The sequence below is a fragment of the Budorcas taxicolor genome, chromosome 11 (genome assembly GCF_023091745.1).
Source record: "Budorcas taxicolor isolate Tak-1 chromosome 11, Takin1.1, whole genome shotgun sequence".
In the NCBI taxonomy this organism is placed as follows: Eukaryota; Metazoa; Chordata; class Mammalia; order Artiodactyla; family Bovidae; genus Budorcas; species Budorcas taxicolor.
The window spans coordinates 119274190-119296896 of record NC_068920.1 but is presented as its reverse complement, the minus strand read 5'-3'; the positions used below and the strand labels follow the sequence as shown (position 1 = coordinate 119296896).

The 22707-nt window shown below is 43.2% G+C and overlaps 2 protein-coding genes across 3 annotated transcripts in view; one reads left to right on the top strand and one right to left on the bottom strand.

The window, feature by feature from the left end:
• USP34 (ubiquitin specific peptidase 34) overlaps positions 1-1855 on the top strand; it is a 173595-nt gene extending 171740 nt beyond the window's left edge. Inside the window, 1 exon segment of the mRNA XM_052649828.1 lies at positions 99-1855. Coding sequence (XP_052505788.1) covers positions 99-706 — 608 coding nt within the window. The 3' untranslated portion in view covers positions 707-1855.
• On the bottom strand, positions 110-21386 carry LOC128056989 (activator of 90 kDa heat shock protein ATPase homolog 2). Of its 2 annotated transcripts, none has more exons than XM_052649829.1 (10): positions 21232-21386; positions 19769-19959; positions 7251-7336; positions 5413-5527; positions 4252-4340; positions 3400-3516; positions 2930-3031; positions 2320-2371; positions 1949-2167; positions 110-284 (listed from the first exon to the last, which is right to left on the bottom strand). In XM_052649829.1, exons 1-9 carry the CDS (start codon positions 21309-21311, stop codon positions 1995-1997), a joined length of 1005 nt encoding a protein of 334 aa, XP_052505789.1. In that variant the 5' UTR covers positions 21312-21386; the 3' UTR covers positions 110-284; positions 1949-1994. The 2 variants fall into 2 exon arrangements, with proteins under 2 accessions (XP_052505789.1, XP_052505790.1); XM_052649830.1 differs by having other exon boundaries at positions 3400-3510.
• Positions 21387-22707: the final 1321 nt, after the last annotated feature.

The window sequence follows — 22707 nt, the reverse complement described above, 5'->3', positions numbered from 1 at the left end:
GTTGTGTGAGCCTCCTGCACATAAATGCTAAAAAATGCAAACACCCCCAAAATGATCTTAATGACTCTTCAGAGAGATTTTCATGTTCGTTTTCACAGATGATGAAGGGGCAACTCCTGTTAAAAGGCGGCGCGTTAGCAGCGATGAGGAGCACGCTGTCGAGAGCTGCATCAGTGACATGAAGACAGAAACCAGGGAGGTCCTGACCCCAACGAGCACTTCAGACAATGAGACGAGAGACTCCTCAATCATCGACCCAGGCACCGAGCAAGATCCTCCTTCCCCTGAAAATAGTTCTGTTAAAGAATACCGAATGGAAATTCCATCTTCGTTTTCAGAAGACACATCAAATATCAGGTCACAGCATGCAGAAGAACAGTCCGACAGTGGTAGGTTTGAAGACTGTAAGGAATTGAAAGACCTCCACTGTTCCAAGGATTCTAACCTCGCTGAGGAAGAATCCGAGTTCCCTTCTACTTCTCTCTCTGCAGTTCTGTCTGACTTAGCTGACTTGAGAAGCTGTGACGGTCAAGCTTTGCCCTCCCAGGACCCTGAGGTGGCTTTATCACTCAGCTGTGGCCATTCCAGAGGACTCTTTAGTCACATGCAGCAGCACGACATTCTAGATACCCTGTGTAGGACCATTGAATCTACAATCCATGTGGTCACGAGGATATCTGGCAAAGGAAACCAAGCTGCTTCTTGACATTAGATGTAGCATGTCTACTTTTAAGGTCACCCCTCCCCCCACCCGATGCTGTTTGTATAAGTTTCGCCTATTTCTGTTTTCGTGCTTCAGTTCGTCCAGTGCTCTCTGCTTGAATGGCAAGATAGATTTATAGGCTTAATTCTTGGCCAGGCAGAAACTTCAGATGAAAAAATTTGCATCTTCAGTATACTTTCTAAAGGGCAATCAGATAATGAATATGTTTTACGTAATTAAGAGTTCACTGTAGTGGCTTTCATTTAATATGGCTGTCTGGGAGGCACAGGGTTCTCTGGCCCTGTACAATGTAATTTAAACTTACAGCATTTTTACTGTGTATAATATGGTGTCCTCTGTGCCAGTTTTGTACCTTATAATAGAGGCAGATTGCCTCCAATCGCTGTGGTTCTTATTATCAAAATTAAGTTTACTTGTATACGGAACAACCACAAGAAATTTGATTCTGTAAAGAATCCTCTTTAGCTGTGGCCTGGCAGTATATAAATGGTGCTTTATTTAACAGAATACCTGTGGAGGAAATAAAGCACACTTGATGTAAAAATGATTGTTTTATTTTTATTGACATGACTGACTGCTATTCTATGCACTTAATTAAACTGATTGTGATGACTTTTTAATTGTTTACATACCTTGCTTCAGTCTTCTCAGATGAAAGTAATGAGAAAACTGTGAATCGGGAGAGGTACTTGTCCACTGTACTCTACTTCATGGGAAGTGTAGTGGCAGGCCAAAAAGTACCTTTTTCCATAGACTTTTCGGTCCTCGCCACTCCAAAGTGCATAACTGCTGCGGGGAGAAGCGTAACGATACAGCCCGCTCGCCCTCACATCAACATGCTTCCGAATGCAACATGCCACTGGTTTACGACCTAAGAGCTACACACCTTAAAAACCCTGAAGTTAAATAAAGGAAGTACCAACATGCCATTTGTCTCTTCCTGAATTAAAAATTACAGCTAAAAGTAGGCCCGCTAAGACAAGCTTTAGCTTGGGACACTTCAACTATCCATACTCGGAGACGCAATCTGTTCTCGGAGGAGCATCTATGGACGGTAACGTTAACAGTCTGATTTCACATTGCTTGCTTTTAGCTCAGTGCAGAGTCTAGTCATAGTAAATAAAGATTCAAACAGTGCTTTCAGTTCTGTATTAGTCTGTGGATTTCATCTAGTATAAATTATTTTTTTTAAAGGAACACTAGAGGAGGAGGTAAACGTGATACTTTCTGCTTACAAAAAGTAATGCCCTTATAAAATCTTCAAACCAACTCAACCATTTAGGGTGGTCAGCTGCAGTAAACCTTTTATTTCTTCAAAATGCTGCTGCTGCCAACAAAATTTCATGTTCTCTTCCTCACAGATAGGAACTCCTTCACAGTCCAACTGTAATTCCGTTTGCTCTAGTGTAGGCACAAAATTCAGTGCAACTTCTGCATAGTGTTCTGGAAGAAAAAAAGGAAAGTTCATTACAAAAAGGAAAGGCTATTACTGTACTGTGAAAAGAATTTATCCATATAGTACCACTATTTGCTTTTCATAGTAGGGGGTAGAATACTTGAAGTGTTTTTGGACTTAAAAGGTGCTAATAACATACCTTCTGGCCAGTTCCTACATCTCCATTTCATGACGATCTTTTTATTTGTTAACTGAAAACAAAGGGGACATTCCACTGAAAACATCTTTTAAAACTTTGTACAATACTACAACAAAGAAAAACACCAAATCCTTTCATGAGCCCCTATGGGAGAAATATGAGAACTAATCAATGGACACACACCCTCAACTTGGTTTATACGCCAGCACCATTGAGGACTGACTGTCCCTAGTGCCAAAATGTAACAGCAGTCACACCAGACAGAAGTGTGGTAGCCAGTACAGAGCTGCTGTCAGCAGGAAGGCAGCTGACATTTGGCAACACACATACTAGTGGCAGAGACCAGAAACTTCTAGACCCAAGAGTTGGGAGGAATTGTACTTGTGTCTTCTAAAAGTCATAAATAGTGGCACAACTGCTGTGAAACTAAGGCTTTATCTTTATTATTATTTAGTAAATACAAATTTTTTATTTGCCGTATAACCAACTTTATAAAGCGCTCAAGTTTCTGTGAGCTCAGATAAAAACCGAAGCACTTTTAAATACAGCATGAATAAAGCATTTTAACTGAAAAGTCTAGCTTACTTTCCTTTAACCTAAGATTACTTACCAGTTCTGTATATTCACCAGTGATGTTTCCATCAAACATTTGGAATTTCCCTCCCTTTTCAGCTTCTAATACAGCGGAAGATTTAGAAAATTTTTGCACCAACTAACCAAGCAAAACATACACAATAGATGTGTTATTCTGTGCTTATCATGTTTTCAACCTATATGTATAACATAACAGTTACTGTGGTTTTTAATTGTGAATACACAGCTTTTAATTACAGCCTCAGTAGATTGTTCCAAATCTCAATGCTGATAAACTCCCCCACCCCGGCTCCCAAACATCCATCTTTTCTGCCCTCAAATCCTTAGGATAGCTTACCCGTCCTTGAGCTACCCTAAAGATTACTAGATCCCTTCAATCAGAAAAACACAAGTCATGTAGGAAACCAAAACCCAGCTTCAGTTCTTAGTGGCATATTCTCTCCCAGTGTCAGCATTTCTGATTCCAGATACTGAGATGTTACCTACATCTTTCACAGTGAAGATTCTGTACAGCTGCTCGATAGCTGTGTCAAAGAGTTCCGTCATGTGCAGAGCCACAGTGGGAATCCTTACACCCAGTGCCACTGGAGAGGAGGCCTGAATCTCAAAAGAAAAGGTTCCAAAGCATAATTAGCATGACTAGAGATTTTAGAAATTCAGTTTTACAGTCTCAGTAAAATATCACAATGTCCCAAACACTATCCTTCCACTAAAAAGCCTTTTTAAGCACCGCCAATTCTAGTCTTTATTTTGGAAACAGAGCCGCTTTGCTCTGTTCCACTCCCAGACTAGGGCTTCACAGCCCAAATCCTACTTGGATATGTAACTATGGCCCAGGGGGCAAAAAGATAAGCAGGTGAAGGACACAGCACTTAAGGCCAAAAGGTGTCAAACTCCCCATCATTACAGTCCAAGAACAAGATCTAAAACCTCCCAATCCTCCGAAAGTGGAGAGATGCTCCTTCCATTGTGGTGTGTGAACTTAGAAGTCACCTTTGTGACTTTGTAGTGTAATGACTACAAAACAGCACTGTCCTGAACTAAATTCAATATTTAACAAAAAGGCTAGTTTATACAGTCCCTTCCATCAAGGATGAAAGTCTCATTTCATCATTTCCCCCCAAAATGGCAGAAGATGCAAGGGTGGATTAACTGGCCCTCCTCAGTATCTTGTATAGTCCTCCATCATCACAGGCTCTTGAAGCTTTGAAGCCTTCGAGCCTGGTGGGCTACAGCCCATGGGGTCGCACAGAGTAGGACATGACTGAGCTTGCATGCATGCACACACTAAGCACTTCCTTTTCCCCCTCCCTGCATATCGTCCACCAGAGGCCACACCTGCAAGGCATTCTCACTCAGTTTCCTTTTAACCGTCAATTCCTGGACTGCCATAGCTTTGGTTGGTAAGATCATTCCCATTGTAAATTCTATAAAGGAAACATATGAGAAATGACTTTAATAAAGCACCTTTTCCCTTCCAGCACAAATAGGCAGAAAACTGAAAACAATATATAAGAATATAAAGAAACACATTTATAGAAAGAATTCCTACAGCATTTTGAGAATTTCAAGACCATTCTGTATCTTTATATATAAAACTAATCATTAACATGAGTTCCACAGCAACAAATGCCTTTTATCCTTTTCTTTTTACTGAATGCCTCACTTTTATCTAGTTCTTGACAAAGAATAGTATTTTCAAATGCTGTTTTCCAAAAGGCTCCATTTTATACACTTAACTACTAATAGCTTTATGACTGTCACTTACTATCAAAACCAGACACTTGGCTCACTGCTTCATCAGCACCACCTCACAAAGCTTGGTCTCCATTCAAGCCTGTGGCAGCAGCCTGTGTGATCTCGTGAGAAAAGTAAACCCCAAACCCATCTATGCCAACACTGAGATACTCAGCACAGTCCAAGGATGAGGTGCAGACATACAAGCCCTGCTGGCTATTTTACCTGGCAGGGAGCTTCTCTAATTTAGCAAAGAAGACAATAACCTCAGTTCCACTCAGTGCAGGGATTATCTGAGTAAGTTTCCAACTACACCTGTAATACCTATAGTCACTTTCATTCACTCATTCAACAAAGATTTATTAAGCATCTACTATATACATCAGGCATTGTGCTAGACGTTGGAGATACAGCAGTAGTAAACAGGACAGAGTCCTTCCATGCCCTCATGAAGCTTACAGTCTAGCAAGGAAGACAGACATTAGACAGATAATTATAAAAACAACTGATTAAATAATTATCATTCCAGAAACTAACAACAATTCTGTAGGCAGAATGGTTCATGCTGTATAAAATACTGATAAGCACTAATTATGGTCTAATTCATGACTAGACCTCAACCTCCAGACTACAATTTATCGTGCAGCATGAAGAGCTGATCTCTGGAACCTGGGACATTGGCCTAACCTGGGAATCCAGTGCAGACCATTATTTGGGTAAATGGAAAAGGGACCCTCTAGTTCACAAGGATGCCTTCTTTACCCGTCTTAAGTGCCTTCAGGTAATCTCCAAGGGCTTCCCTGACCTTGGCGGTGCCTGCAGTTTTCATAAGATCCTTCAGAATATCCCCATCTCCTTTCTTTTTACTCACGTTCACCTACAAATCAGAAAAATACAAACCGAAGAAAAACCTGGTTTGACGTATTCTTACAATACTGGGACAAACGGATGAGGGAACTGTGATGGGAAGGGAAGGGAAAGAACTGATGTGAGAGAGAGACGTGACAGGCTTTTCCATATAGTTTGAGAAGATGTAAGAATTTTTTAATGAAGTGTCTACTGAAACTGGTGGCCACAACTTTAGGGACTTCTTAGAATGTGAACCCCTGATCTGCATACATTTTGTATGTGTGTGTATCATACTGGTGATACAGTCCATGGTGTTCAGAGTCTAGAAACGCGCTGTTCAATACGGCAGCCGCTTGGTCACGTGGCTTCTGAGCACCCACTGAGATGGGTTCAAAGTGCAAAATCACACACATACACCAGCCTTTAACAACTTAGCACCAAAGGAATACAAAATAATCTCATGAATAACCCTGATACTAATTACATGTTAAAATGATATTTTTATATTTTGGGTAAAATAAAAAGTATTAAAACTAATTTTATCTGTTTCTTTTAAATATTTCTAAAACGGCTGCTAGAAAATTTTAAGTTCTTTATGTGGCTTGCATTATGTGTCTATTGAACAGTGCTTGTCTAGAGTCCCAAATTCAGTTATTAGGAAAATCAGGTTCCCACATATCCTGGTCTTGGGCTATACTTTTTTTTTTTTGGCAAGGAGGAGAGTTGGGAAAGAGAGGAAGAGGGGGAGGAAAGGAGCGAAGGCCAGGACAGGAGGGGAGAGGGAAATGTCAAAACGCTGCTCTGGGGGTGCCGCTGGTATTCTCAGAAAGAAGAGGTATTGGTTTGAAACTCCCTTCATGTCCCTGCGATTCAGTTGAGGTGGGCCTGCTCCCGGGGCCCAGTTCTACATTAGAGTTTGTTCTGCAGTACTACCAAGGGCTGAATCAAAAAGACCAATTTAACATCCTACTAAAATACTTCTGAGCTGATGGATGTGGACAGAGCAAAGTGAAGTCACAGGCCCTGAGTGCACTGACCACACATGTGAAGCTACCACTTTTAGGGCAGTTCATAGCCTTTAAGAAAGGCAACTCCTGGTAGTTCGGTGTAACTTGCTATCCTGAAGGCCTTCACACTAAATATGTTCACAAATCCTAAAAGACCCTGTCAGGCTGTCATCTGGAAATACAGCTATCATACAAAAGGTTTCACCCCACAACCAAGCTTTTAGCTTACAAGTGGACACTGACCGCAAACCAAGCATGGGAGTTACACAGGCTCTCTCTCCCCCGATGATAAGAGCCAGTCAAAACCAACACATACTAACTTATGTCCAAAAAAATATGATACAACCAAGGGATATCATGGCAAAAAGCCAAGAATTTGCACTATTAAAGGGAAAGAGTAAAGACGCAGAGGAGGAGATACAAAATCTCATTCACCAAGCTGTGCACAATACCTGAACACTTCCCAGAATACATACAGTTGCATGCATCTGATGACACCTTTGAAAGGTGATGAGGAGGCCGTGGAGGGTGCAGTCCATGGCTTCCCAGGCATGCACTTCCCACCACATCACTCGGCCCACACCTCACCCCACCTCCCCACAGCGCAGCCTCCTTCTCAGCAAACAAGCCCTTCACCACTCACCAGAACTACTACACAGGCACAGGTTTTCAACTGCCCAATATGTATAGCAGAAACTTGATTTAAAAACAAAGAAAAGAGAGAAATTCCATCAGATACCTCACCTCAGTGTCATCTACTTCATTCTCTTCAGACAGGCTGGGTATTTCAATCAACCCCTTGTGCTTCGCACCAGATTCTCTAATGATACCTAAAATGAGCAAAATGTCGTCTTCAATTACAAAGTAACAACTAGTTTATGTAAAACTGCCCTGCCTAACTGAACAGCCCACCCTCCTCACAGGGCGCAGCCTTCCCCCACAAACGCCCATCACATGCATGTCCAAACCAACTCTGCTCTCCTGGCCCACATCAGAGGTTCAGTTCCTAAGAAATAAGAAAGCTGGGCGGGCGGTGGGCAATTAAAATGCAGACAAGGGAATTTCCTGGTGCTTCCACTGCAGGGGGCAAGGGTTTGATCCCTGGTCAGGGAACTAAGATCCCATGGGCCGCATGGCAGGGCCAGAAAATAAAGAAGAACAGTGCTATTATTAGACTTTTTTTTTTAACTGCACATGAAATCAGGGTCCACATGGAAGCATGAGAGTGAAGTAAGTAGGTCTGTTAACCGGTGTTTCTTTTTTCATTCCCCAATATTCTTTAACAAGTCAAAGCATGATAAAGGACTATCCTGAAGAAAAGGCACAGGAAGGCAAAAAGGGACACTGAGTTCTGATCACAGAAAGAGGGTAAGCGAGGGAGGTGGGGAAGTCGGTGTGGATTCCCCCACGCAGCTAATGTCTTTCAACACCGGGTGCTGACTTCAGTGACGTCAAGATGGTGACACAGGTCATTCCCAGCTTCAGCACCCCTCACAAGAGCAACTAGCAACTGCGCAGGGACAGGACACCACTGCGAGAATCCCAAACCCAGAGGTGAGGCTGAGGCACGCTTCTGGACCAGAGACAGAAGAGGGCTGCAGTAGAAGGTGTGAGGAGTGGTGACACTCTGACCAAACCCCGAGGCCAGCACAGAGCCCCACCCAGAGCCCCCACTGCAGTTTCCCAGCAGCAAAGAGGGCAGGCTCCCCGGCATTGTTGGATGCTTCCTCGGAGGCCAACCGGGGTCTCAACATGTGGAAGCCACAGGGACTCAGGCTTTCAGCAGCCAATGCTCATACCTGGATGGACCGTGTTCCTGCTTGAGGCAGTACACGAGCAGAGCTCAGCTGGCAATTCTGCTTGATGTGGGTCCCCGTGTGACAGGTCAAGGCCAGCTGGGGAGTCTCACAAAGGTGGGGAAACAAATTCACAGCTCCACTCAACTGCTGAGTGTGGCTTCCAAGCCTGACCATCCAGGAAGCCGGACCAGAGAACCCGGGCAGCCCTGGAGCCCATCCACACAGCCTCCTGGGGCAGGGAGCCACACCAGCAGTCTTGCCCGACTGCAGAGTATAGCCTCCGGCCCTGCGTAGCCAGGGAGCCCGAACAGTGACCCCAAGTGGCCTTGGAGTGGAGCCTACAGCCCTGCCAAATTGCTTAATACAGCTTGGGGCCTTGTCCAGACAAGAACTCAGCAGCGACCCTACCCCACAGAGAACAGCCTCTAGCCCCTCAACTGCAGGAAACAGGTGGAAGCCTCTCTTGACCAGAGAGCCCAGCCAGCAACTTTGTTCGATAGCGGAGCATACCCAGCAGCCTATGGATGGTGAAGCCAACCCTGCAGCCCTGCCCAACTTCAAGGCACAATCTGTGTCTCCATCTGATCACAGAACACAATGGAGGTTAAGGTCCTACCAAGAACTCTGCCTGCAGTTTTGCCTGAACAGAGTCCAGCCAGGAGCACCACCTGTCAGGGAGCAGAGCCTGAGACCCCCACTCAACCAGGAGTGATGGCAGAACCCAGCTCAGAACCCTGCCCAACCATGGCATCCAACCAGTGGCACCACCCGGCCAAGGAACACAGCCAGTGACTCTGCCTGACTGCAGGTAACTGCAGAGCACAGCTAACGCCCCATGTAACCATGGAGCACAGCCAGCAACCCTGCCTGGTCAAGGAGCCCACTGAGCAGCCCTGCTTGAATATGGAGTCAGTTGACTCACCCAACCATAAAGGCCAGCCATTGGTAACCCCCACCCCGACCTCAGAGCACACTCAACTGGAGACCCTGGCAGCAAGTCTTCCCCAGCCACGGACATGACGAGCTGACACACCCAATAACCCAAGCTGAAAGGTGGTGGATTTTCCCTGCCAAAGCAAACCTGTAAAACATGGAAGAGACCAATTAATTCCTCACACAGGCAGCTACTAGTGCAAGGAAACAAACATGAGACCACCAAAAGAACCTCATAAAGCTCCATAACTGACCCTAAATAGATGGAGATGCATGAACTATGTAATCTGGAATTCAGAATAAATCTCTTAAAGAATTCAGCGAACTATAAGAACACACAGACAACTTGGAATTCAGAATAAATCTCTTAAAGAATTCAGCGAACTATAAGAACACACAGACAACTCAACGGAATTAGGAAAACAATGCATGAACAAAGTAAGTTCAAAAAAGAAACAGTGTTAAAAAAGGAAAAAAGCCCACAAACTGTTGGAGCAAAAGAATAGGATGACTCTACTGAAGATCAGAGAGCTTCCACAGCTAACTGGACCTCGTAGAAGGAAACAGTGAATACTTATACTAGAAGATGGGTTATTCAAAACTGTCCAGTCAAAGGAACAAAAAGAAAAAGAGTGAAAAAAGAACAGGAGACTCACGTGATACCATCAAATGAAACAAGATGTTCATTATGGAAGTTCCGGAGGGAAGAGAGAAAGAAAGGGCCAGAAAGTCTATTGAAAATAATAATGGTTGAAAACTTTCCCAACCTGGGAAAAGAAATGCACATCCAGGTTCATAACGCCCAACAGTCCCCCAAGTAGGCTGAACTTAAAAAAAAAATAAAAAAGGCTACATCAAGACACATAAGAGTTGAACTGTCAGAAGTCAAAAACAAAAAATTCTGAAAGCAGAAGAAAAGTGACTCTTCACAAACAAGGGAGCTTCCATAAGGCTACAGGTGGATTTCACAGCAGGAACTTGACAGGCCAGCAGTGGGATGATATACTCAAAATACTGAAAGAAACAGTATGTCAACCAATACTACACCCAGAAAAGCTGCCTTTCAGAAGTAAGAGAGAGACAAAGATATTCCCAAACAAAGAAAAGCTGATGGGGATTCAATGTCATTAGATCTGCCTTACAAGAGATGCTAAAGAACATTCATCAAGCTGAAATAAAAGGATGCTAGTTAGCATGATAAAAACGTATGAATGTGTAAAGCCCATTGGTAATGGTAGATATATAGTCAAAATCAGATGATCTAAAATTGCAATGGTAATATGTAGTTTTCTTACAAGTCTGCGTTAAAAGTTAAAAAACAAATGTACTTAAATAACCATAACTATGAGAATTTAAAGTAACTATAACTATGAAAACTTCTACAATGTAAAAATATGTAAACTGTAACATCAACAAACTAAAATGTGAGAAGTAAAGAAGTATAAATTTCTGTATGCTATCAAAATTAAGTTATCAGTTTAAATTGGATGTTATATTTTATATGCACCTCAGGTTAACCACAAAGGAAAAAACACAAAAGATTATGGTAAGACTCAAAGCATATCACCTCAAAAAAGTATCAAAGGACTATGGAGCTAGAAAGAGAGGTGTAAGTCCTTACCAATCAATAGTTACTAAACATAAACAGATTAAATTCCTCAATCAAAAGGCACAGAATGGCTGAATGGATTAAAAAATCAAGATCCAACAACAAGACAGTATCTCACAATAGACAGTCTCTCTACAAGACTCACTTTACCTTTAAGGATACACATAAACCAAGAGCAGAGGGACGGAGAAAGAAATTTCAAGCAAATGTTAACCAAAGAAAGTAGGAGTAGCTATACTTATATTAGACAAATAGACTTTCAGCTAAAATGATCAAAAGAAAGAAGGTCATTATATAAAGCTAAAGGTGTCAATTCATCAATGATATAACAAGTATATTTAAGCATCTAATAGCACCTAAATAAAGCAATTACTAACAACTTATAAGGAGAAATAAGCAGCAATACAATAATAGTTGGGGACATTAATACCCTACTCTCAACAATGGATATATATCATCCAGACAGAAAACCAGTAAGGAAATATCAGATCTGAACACTACAGACCAAACACAACTAACAAACATTCTGAACAGTCCATCAGCAATAGGATATGCATTTTTCTCAAGCACTCACAGAACATTTTCTACAATAAATCATAGGTTAGGCCACAAAACCAGTCTGAACAATTTTTTTAAGATAAATTATAACAAATGTCATTTCCAATAAAAATGATATGAAACTAGAAAATTCACAAGTACATGCAAATTAAAATACTCCTGAACAACTAATGGCTTAAAGAAATCAAAGGCAAAATTTTAATATATCTTGGTACAAATAAAAATGGCAACACAAACACTTATGAGATGCAGCAAAAGCAGTTCTAACAGGGAAGTTGGAAGCTGTAAACTCATACAACAAGAAATAATCTCATATAAAGAGCCTAACTTTACACATCATGGAACTAGAAAAAGAAAAAAGTAAGCCCAAAGTCAGCAGAAGAAAATAAATAACAAGCAATCTACAGATTCAATGCAATGCCTGGTAAAATTCCAACTACATTTTTTCACAGAAATAGAACAAAAAAATCCTAAAATTTGTATGGAACTACAAAGAGCCAAAGCAAATAGCCTAAGCAATCCTGAGAGACAACAAAGCTAATGGCATCACACTTCTTGATTTCAAACTGTATTATAAAGATATAGTAATCAAAACAGTACAGCACTGTCATGAAAACAGGCACATAGATCAACAGAACTATAACAGAGAACAGAATAGACAGATAAAAGAGCCCAAAATAAGTCCATGCTTATGTGGTCAATAAGCTAAGACAAAGGAATCAAGAAAATATAGTAAGGAAAGGACTGTCTCCTCAACGAATGTTGAGAAAACTGGCATCTATAAACAAAACAATGATACTGGACCACTATCTTATACCACACACACACACAAATTAATAAAAGTGAACAAAAGACTTGAAACCAAAAAAAAAGTCCTAGAAGAAAACACAGATGATAAGCTCCTGGACACTGGTCTTGGCGATGATTTTTGGACTTAACACCAAAAGCAAAAATAAACAAGGAGGATTAACTAAAAAGCTTCTGCACAGCCAAGTAAATAAAGTAAACCTACTGAATGGGAGAAAATATTTGCAAATCGTGTAACTGATAAGGGATTAATATCCAAAGAACTTGTAAGACTCAATAACAAAAAACAATCTCATTAGAAAATCTGAAGAGACATTTTTCCAAAGAAGACATACATACAAATTCCTCTGGGACAACATTAAATGCACCAATATTCATGCTATGCTGGGGTCCCAGAAGGAGAACAGAGAGAGAAAGGACCTGAGAAAATATTTGAAGAGGTAACAGCTGAAAACTTCCCAAACATGGGAAAGGAAAAGTCAAGTCCAGGAAGCACAGAGAGTCCCAGGTAGGATAAAACCGGAGAAAGACACTGAGACACATAATAATCAAACTAACAAAAATTAAAGACAAAGATAAAATATTAAAAGCAACAAGGGAAAAATGACAAAAAATATACAAGAGAACTCCTGATTTCTCAACAGAAACTTTACAAGCCACAAGGGAACAGCATGATATATTTAAGTTGATAAAAAGGAGCTTACAACCAAAAATGCTCTATCCAACAAGACTCTCATTCCACTTTGATAGAGAAATCAAAAGCTTTAAGACAAGTAAAAGTTCAGAGAATTCTGCATTACCAAACCAGCTTTACAACAAATGTTACAGGAACTTCTCTATGCAGGAAACCCAAGAAAAGGAAAAGACCTACAGAAAATAGAAAATGAAAGAAAGAAAGTGAAGTCTCTCAGTCATGTACGACTCTTTGCGACCCCATGGAGTATAGCCTACTAGGCTACTTCATCCATGGAATTTTCCAGGCAAGAGTACTAGAGTGGGTTGCCATTGCCTTCTCCAGGGGAGCTTTCCGACCCAGGGATTGAACCCGGGTCTCCTGCACTGCAGGTAGACACTTTACCATCTGAGTCACCAGGGAAGCCCCAACCCAAAACAATTAAGAAAATGGTAATAGGATAATGAAAGTGAAAGTGAAGTCATTCAGTTGTGTCTGACTCTTTGCGACCCCATGGACAGTAGCCTGCACCAGGCTCCTCCGTTCATGGGATTTTCTAGGCAAGCGTAGGATCATACATATCTATAACTACCTTAAACATAAATAAATTAAATGCACCAACCTAAAGACACAGACTGGGTGGATGAGACCATGTGCACTTATCTCGCTTAGCATATCATCCTGTTTGACTATGTAATTATTTTATACTATTAGGTTAATCATGTTCCCATTATGGCTTGCAATTATAATGATCTTTTATATTTTGTCTGATTGATTTTGGCCATTGATTGTGAAAACTGATAAACACTTTTACTACTGTGATTTATTCATTTATTTTCACTTTTTCTATTTCATATTCAGTGTTCCCATTCCATTCGGTTTGTTTTACAATTTCTCCATCTCTTTTTCTATCTTGCTCAAGCCTTTATCAAGCACAGTAAAAAACTTTTGTATATCTATATATAAATATGTATGTATTTTAGAAAACTTAGAAGAATTTTTGCCTAACTAAAAAATTTATGACACTTTGATTCCACTTGTTTGACTTAGTAGGAACAGAATGCTAGATTTCTAATTAAAAACAATAGCTATGCAACAAGCAACGAAGGTTTACTGTATAGCACGTGGAACTATAGTCAGTAACATATAATAACCTATAATGGAAAATACTTTCAAAAATAATGTATGTGTATTTATGTATAAATGAATCACCTTGCTATGCATCTGAAACACTGTAAGTCAATTATACATCAACAAAATACACATATTAAGAAAACAGCGAAGACACGGAAGCAACCTAAGTGTCCACCAACAGATGCATGGATAAAGAAAATGTAGTGTATACACACAATGGAATATTATTTAGCTATAAAAGAGAAAAAAATTTGCCATTTGCAGCAATCTGGATGGAACTTGAAGGCGTTAAGTAAAATAAGCAAAAGAAAAATAAATACTACTTGATCTCACTTATATGTGGAATCTAAAAGAAAGCAAAAAAGTCATAGATACAGAGAACAGATCAGTGATTGCAAGAAACAGGGAGTGGCAGAATGCGTAAAATGCGTGAATGTGGTCAAAAGTACAAATTTCCAGTTACAAAAAATAAGTCATAGAGATGGGATACACAGTATGGTACTATAATAAGACTATTTTACTTATTTGAAAGGCAAATCCTAAAAATTCTCATAAGAAAAAAGAAAAACTTGGAACTGTATGGTGATAAATATTAACTAGACTTATTGTGGTCACCATTTCTTGATGTGTACAAATATAAACATATATATACTCATTATAACCCCACATGAATATAATATTATTTATCAATTATATCTCAATAAAAAAGGGAATAAAGATTAGAACAGAAATAAATGAAACAGAATAAGAAAACAATGGAAAAGATTAATAAAGAGCTGGTTCTTTGAAAAGACAAAAATCTTGACAAAACTTTAGCTACACTAACCAAGGGGAGAAAAAGAGGACTCAAATAAAATTAAAAATGAAAGATGAGACATTACTGATACCACACAAATACAAAGGATAATGAGACCACTGTTAACAATCAAATGCTGTAAAACTGGACAATCTAAAAGAAATGGATAAATTCCTGGAAATATATTTCATACCAAGCCTGAACCATTCAGGACTAGAAAGTCTGAACAGACCAATTACAATTAAGAAAACTAAATCAGTAATCAAAAAGAACTCCTGACAAAGAAAAGTCCAGGACCAGATGACTTCAATGGAGAATTCTACCAAATATTTAAACAGCTAACATCAATCCTTTTCAACCTCTTCCCAAAAACTGAAGAGTGGAAACACTCCCAGACTCATTTTAAGAGGCTGGTATTACCAGGATACCAAAGCCAGTTAAGCATGCTACAAGAAAAAATTATAGACAAATATCCCTCATAAATAGGGATGCAAAAATTCTCAACAAAATACTGGCAAATTGAATTCAACAGCACATTAAAAGGATCATATACTATGATCAAATGGGATTAATCCCTGGAATGCAAGGATGGTTTAATGCCCAAGTCAAATCATGCATCACATTAACACAATGAATAATAAAGATCATATGATCATCTCAATCCAAGCAGAAAAAGCTTTTGAGAAAATTCAATGTCCTCTGATAATAAGAACCACCAATAAACTGGGTATAACAGAAACATGGAGAAGGCAATGGCACCCCACTCCAGCACTCTTGCCTGGAAAATCCCATGGACGGAGGAGCCTGGTGGGCCGCAGTACATGGGGTCGCTAAGAGTCAGACACGACTGAGTGACTTCACTTTCACTTTTCACTTTCATAACAAGTGTTGATGAGAATGTGGAGAAGAGAGACCCCTATGCACTACTGGTGGGAAAGTAACCTGGTGGAGTCAACTATGGGAAACAGTAGAGGTTCCTCAAAAAATTAAAAATAGAATTACCATATGATGTAGCAATTCCATTTCTGGATATATAGCCAAAGAAAATGGAATCACTGTCTCAAAGAGGTGTCTTCACCCCAATGTACAAAACAGCATTATTTATGGAAGTCAAAACATGGAAACCTAAGTGTCTGTCTATGGATGAATGAATAAAGAAAACATGACATGTTTACACAATAGAATATTATTCAGCCACAAAAATGAAGGGAAATCTTGCCATTTGTGACAACATGGATGGACCTTGAGGGCATTATGCTAAGTGAAACAAGAGAAAACCAAACACTGTGTGACCTCGTTTATATGTGTAATCTAGACAAACCAAACTCATAGAAACAGAGCAGACTGGGGTTTGCAAGGTTGGGGGGAAGGGCAGTGAAGGTGGTCAAAAGATACAAAGTGTACAAACTTCAGCTTACTTGATGAGTAAGTTCTGAGGAAGGTTTAATGTACAGCATGCTGAGCAGTACAGTTTTATTCACTTGAAAACTGCTACGAGAGCAGATCTTAAAGGTTCTCAACATACGCAGAAAGAAAACTACAACTCTATGGGGTGATGGATGTTTTAACTAACCTTACTGTAGAATCATTTTGCAATATATGCATACAGTAAATCATCACACTGTACACTTTTCACTCATACAATGTTATAAATCAACTATATCTCAATAAAGCTGAAAAAAGCTAAATTTAACTAAAATTTAATTTAAAAAAAAAGCAAGACCAGAGTACTGCCTCCTCCCCAGCGGGTCCCACTAGCTACTTCTAGGACTCACTACTAGAAAAGAAAGCACATAGGGTCAGGGAAGCACTGGTGTGCCTGCCCTCTGGCTCCTGCCAGGGACTTATCCTGCAAAGGAGCTGGTTGTTGCTTTGAGCTAAGGGAGATGGAAGAGATACAAGATCAAAAGCTTCCTTGGGGTTCTCAGAGCCCTGTCTTGGGGAGCTGGAATGTATAAGGAACCAGGCCCTGCAAGAGCCAGCAAGAGCCACTGAGGGAGCAACTGATAGGCAACCTCCAGCCAGAATATTCCAAGGCAGGAGTCGGGGGCTGTTTCTGATGCTCATTAAGAGGGTGGCTCAGACGGTAAAGCGTCTGTCTGCAATGCAGGAGACCCAGGTTCGATCCCTGGGTTGGCAAGATCCCCTGGAGAAGGAAATGGCAGCCCACTCTAGCATTCTTGCCTGGAAAATCCCATGGACGGCGGAGCCTGGTAGGCTACTGTCCATGGGGTCGCAAAGAGTTGGACACGACTGAGAGACTTCACTTCACTTCAAACGATAAACTGTGGAAAATTCTGAAAGCAGACCACCTGACCTGCCTCTTGAGAAACCTATATGCAGGTCAGGAAGCAACAGTTAGAACTGGACATGGAACAACAGACTGGTTCCAAAGAGGAAAAGGAGTACATCAAGGCTGTATATTGTCACCCTGCTTTTTTAACTTATATGCAGAGTACATCATGAGAAACGCTGGGCTGGAGGAAGCACAAGCTGGAATCAAGACTGCCAGGAGAAATATCAATAATCTCACATAAGCAGATGACACCACCCTTATGGCAGAAAGTGAAGAGGAACTAAAAAGCCTCTTGATGAAAGTGAAAGAGGAGAGTGAAAAAGCTGGCTTAAAGCTCAACATTCAGAAAACTAAGATCATGGCATCTGGTCCCATCACTTCATGGGAAACAGATGGGAAAACAGTGTCAAACTTTATTTTTCTGGGCTCCAAAATCACTGCAGATGGTTATTGCAGCCATGAATTTAAAAGACGCTTGCTCCTTGGAAAAAAAGCTATGACCAACCTAGATAGCATATTAAAAAGCAGAGACATTACTTTACCAACAAAGGTCCGTCTAGTCAAAGCAATGGTTATCCAGTACTCACGTATGGATGTGAGAGTTGAACCATAAAGAAAGTTGAGCACTGATTAATTGATGCTTTTGAACTGTGGTGTTGGAGAAGACTCTTGAGAGTCCCTTGGACTGCAAGGAGATCCAACCAGTCCATCCTAAAGATCAGTCCTGGGTGTTCATTGGAAGGACTGAAGCTGAAACTCCAGTACTTTGGCCACCTCATGAGAAGAGTTGACTCACTGGAAAAGACTTTGATGCTGGGAGGGATTGGGGGCAGGAGAAGAAGGGGACGACAGAGAATGAGATGGCTGGATGGCATCACTGACTCAGTGGACCTGAGTCTGAGTGAACTCTGGGAGTTGATGATGGACAGGGAGGCCTGGCTTGCTGTGATTCATGAGGTCGCAAAGAGTCGGACACGACTGAGCAACTGAACTGAACTACCTCCCTGGGCTCTGGCCTGGCTTAAGTCAGCAAGATAGTCACTAGGACAGAGGCCCAAGGCCACTAACTGGACAGCTCTCAAGAATGGAGATGACTCGAGCTGAGGCCCAAACTTTAACACGGCACAATCCTCCAGAACCAAATCTTACCCTTGCTCCTCGTTTTTTCAACAAGGATTTACTGAATACAGGCTGTCTACCCAGCAAGGAGCTAGGCACCATGGGAGAAATGCATTCATTCAACAAATACACAACCTTTCAGGCAGTAATCTGTAAACAAAACTAATCAGTCCCTGACCCAAAGACCCAAAGAGTGAAAACAACCAAAATGTCTATCAACTGATGAATATATAACCAAAATGTGCTACATCTATACGACAGAACATCAGTCAACCATGAAAAGGAACGAAATGTGCTATAAGACAGATGAACCTTGAAATGATTATGCCAAATAAAAGAAGCAAGTCACAAAAGACCAAAAACCATGTGATAACATTCATAAGAAATGTCCAGAATAGGCAAATCTGTGGAGATAGAACATAGATCAGTGGTTGCCAAGGACTGGGAAAGTGACAGGTAAATATTTTTGTGGGAGAGATGAAAATGTTCTATAACTGACTGTAGTGATGGCTGCACATTCTGTGAATATACTGAAAACCAGGGAATTGTACACAATAAGGTGTGGTATGTGATTATATCTCAATAAAGGTGTTATTTTTAAAAATCTCTGCTGAATGGGGAGAAAAGGGGGATCCAGAACAACAATAATATAACTGCATGTAGTGTGCCAAGCAAGTATAAGTGCTTTCAGGAGAAACAAAGCAGAGAAGGGAAACAGTACAAGAAAAGGATCTGACATTTTTATAGAATGGAGACAGGTGACATTTTTATAGAATGTACTCAGGATGCAAACCTGAAGGAGCCGAAGGAGCCAGCATGCAACAGTCCAGGGGGAGGGTGGCCCAGGCAGCAGCTCCAGGAAATACTGCTCCCAAGTGCCTGGCTGACTGAGTCCTGCTGAGAACAACCAACCAATTCAATGGACATGAGTTTGAGCAAATGAGATGGTGAAGGACAGGGAAGCCTTGCTTGCTGCAGTTCATGGGGTCGCAAAGAGCTGGACATGACTGAGTGACTGAACAAGAAGCAGCTCCAAATGCTGGGAGAGAGGGAAGCCCATGGCAGGCGGGGCAAGCACTCCACATGTAGTAAGGGCGTCTGCAGCCACAAACACCAATTTAGGGGCCCAAGCAGGAGTTCTAAAAATATCTGTTGGACTTCTCTGGTGGTCCAGAGGATAAGAATCCTTCTGCCAAGGAAGGGGACACAGGTTCAATCCCTGGTACAGTAAGAATCCACATGCCAGCTGAACCACTAAGCCTGTGAACCGTGACTACTAAGCCCACGTGCTGCAACTGCTGAAACCCATGTGGCTAAGGTCTGTGCTAGGCAAAAAGAGAAGCCATCGTAATGAGAAGCCCGTGCAACACAATGGAGAGTAACCGGCTCGCAGCAACTAAAAAAAGCCCACGCACAGGAACAAAGACTCAGTGCAACCAAAAATAAAAATATCTGCTGAATGAATGACTAATGAATCAACCAACTCTGCTCCACCAACATTGCACTCTACCCTACCAGTGCCTGGAGGCCCCTGTTACCTTTCCAGCCCAGCCTGATGTTCCACTCATAGAAGATAATCAGCTTTCCTTTGCGGCTGCTGCAGGAAGCTTCGCCTTCCACCTGCTTCAGCTCACTGATCTCGCAGCGGCCAGCCTCATTCTCCACGGTGATACCCACCAGGAGTTCATGAAGCCTCCCCTTGGACCAGCTGGTGGCATCCCGCTCTGTCCTGCCAGGACCAGAAGAATGGCAGAGCCATGAATGGACGCTCTTGCTGGTATCCACACGCCCATCCCTGGCTCAGTCCAGATCTGCCCAATTCCTCTCAACCATGTGAGACCTGCCACCCACAAACTTACAAGCACACTTCTCAGACCAGTTTTCTACCAAACATCTTCTAATTCTCATCAGTGATTTAAGATATGCTGGGAGGCATGGCTTATTTGGGAGAAAGGAGGTCTAAAAATTTCACCTGTTGGAAATGGAGGGGCAAAGCCTGGGCCACATGAAAAAGTAATTATAACTGAGATAATTTTTATCGTAATAAGACAAATTATTAAGTGTTTTCACATGTATATTATCTCACACAATCTTCCCAAATAATGTTTCCAATTTAGGGGAATGAAAATAAGCTGAGAGAAGTCTATTAAGTGTTCATGGAGGCAAGGCTGGGAAAGAAGAGGTCAGCCCTTCCCACCCCCAGGCCAGGACGTCCCCTCCCCACCAGACCCCCTCCACAGCCCCGGGAAAGGCTGCCCTCACAGGCTAAAGGCTTGCTCTGCCCTGGACCTGCCTCAGCATCACCTTGATGGTCCCGAGGTAGCATAGCCCTTAGCCTTCAGGGGAAAGGAGCATAGAACATCACTTCCTGAAAGCTCAGGCGGAAGGGGGAGGGAGGCAAAAATTGGCCCATACTCTAGATGAGATTGAAGGATGAGTAACTAGTTCCAACTTCTAGAAGGCAGGCGCACTAGAGACCCAGCAAGTTAGATGTGGAGTTCAGATCCAAATTTCTGTTTTCCTGTTCCTTCCACTACAGACGTCAAACACACACACACAAACTTTTCAGCTTCATTTTAATTTCCCCCAAGACTTCAAGGGGCTGGGGCGGAGGGCCACGGGAGGGTAGCTCCTGAGGTCACACAGCTTGCCAAAGCTGAAGAGGTAAGTCAGGAATGACTGCTGCTCCTGGGGCCCAACCGAACTTTCAAACAGCAAAGTCAAGTCCCAGAGCCAGTGAGGGTAAGACCCCACGTCTCCAGGCTCCAAGGGCTCCCCAAGCCCCGACGCTAAAGACAAGCCTCTGCACCTGTGCAGCCCCACAACCCTCCCCGCTCCTCCCGCCCGGGGCCCGCCGCGGCCAGGGGAGCGCCCGGAGACCCGCGGCCGCCCTCCACCCGGGAGCCGGGCGCTCGCTGAGGGTCCCTCCCGTCCCTCCCAGCGGCCTGCGAGCGAGGAGGCCCGCCCGGAAGCCGCGGCCCCGGCCCCCGCCCGACCGCACCAGTGCCAGTTGTTCACGTTGGTCCCATCCTCCCGCTCCTCCACGATCCAGCGCGGGTCCCCCTGTCCCCACTTGGCCATGGCAGCGTGGCGGCGCGGCCTCGGCGGAGAACAAGGAACCGCCGCGGCGGCGGTGCGGCTCCGTCGCCGATGTTTCCGGCCGGCGAACCCAGGAGCAGAGCGTTCGCGGCGCCCAGAAAGTGCGAGAAATCCCCGCCCCCTGCGCCAACCTGCCCCGCCCGCCCCGCTGCGGAGCGCCCGGGGAGGGCGAGCCGGGCCCGAGCCGAGCGGCGGGGGCGCGCGGAGGGGCCCGAGGGGCGGCGGGCGGCGGGCGTCTGGGCCCAGGAGGCCGGCGCGCGGGAGGGGGCCGGGCCGAAGGTGGATGCGGCCGGCGAGGGGAGAGGCCACGGCCTGGGAGACCCGGGTGCGGGGCGGCGGCTGCGGTTGGGGGAGAGGCCCGAGCCGCGGCGCTGCGGAGAGGCGCCCCTGGAGGCCAGGGCTCGTCCCTGGAGGCCGGGTCGGGTCTGCGGGGGCTCTGGGGCCTGCCGCGGGACTTGCGAGTGCAGTGGCTGGGAAGGGGGAACCTCCGCCGCCTCCGGAAGGCCGGACGCCTCTCCCCGACTCACTGTTATTACCGCAGTGTTGGCAAAGGGGGGCGCTGAGTAAGGGGCGCCTGAGCGCAGCAACCGGGTGCAGGCGGGAACCGCCCGCGCTGACGGCCTTCGGTCCTCCCGGGGTCATTGCCCGAGCACTTGGTTTGCTGCGCGACCGACTTGCCGAGGTCGGAGCGCGCCCTGTTTACAGCACAGCTCTGTTGTGTGGAAAGTTCTCAGGAGTTGGTGCCCTCTGGCTCTTCCCTGGACGCCACCTCTCACGCCTTTCCAACACCTGTCCAAGTAGCACGGGCCACCAAGGTCCCAGTTACTTCGGGAATGTTTACATTTTATTCATGTAATGATCCTTTGGAGATGACAAAAGGAGATTGCAAGAGTGTATTATTGCAGCTTGATGCAATTGTACAGAAATTAATGATTCCTGTAACGAATTTCTACCTTCCAGTAAAAACTTTGCGTCAACTGGAAAATGTTCCCGACAGGTCTGAGGATGTTTAGTTAGAAGGCAGAATACGTATGAACGTCGGAAGTCTGCAGGTACTTCTGTGTTCTGCTTCACTGTGATGACCTGTCCTCTCCTTGTGATCTAGTCTTCTCAGAACTGGGGGAGGATATTTTTCTCCATTTGCTTACTGGAGATACTACATTCCAACCTCATTTTCCAAAACTTACCACAATTTTGTAAACAGACTGCCTCAGTGTGTTTTGACCCCCTCAAACAAAATGGCATCTTGATTTCACCTTTTACACTTTGTCAAAAGCATGGGAGAGCGAACACAAGGTTTCAAGTAGAGAAGAATTGGATTAGCAATACAATGAAATATTATTCCATCCTTAAAAAGGGAGGAAATTCTTACATAAAC

Bases quoted from the DNA above. Each gene is read 5' to 3' on its own strand.
- LOC128056989 (XM_052649829.1), bottom strand. From the start codon at position 21,311: ATGGCCAAGTGGGGACAGGGGGACCCGCGCTGGATCGTGGAGGAGCGG. The intron at 3,032-3,399 runs GTAGGTAACATC...TTGCTTGGTTAG, and splicing joins GAATCTTCACTGTGAAAGAT to TTGGTGCAAAAATTTTCTAA. The intron at 2,168-2,319 runs GTATGTTATTAG...TTTTTCTTCCAG, and splicing joins ATGTAGGAACTGGCCAGAAG to AACACTATGCAGAAGTTGCA.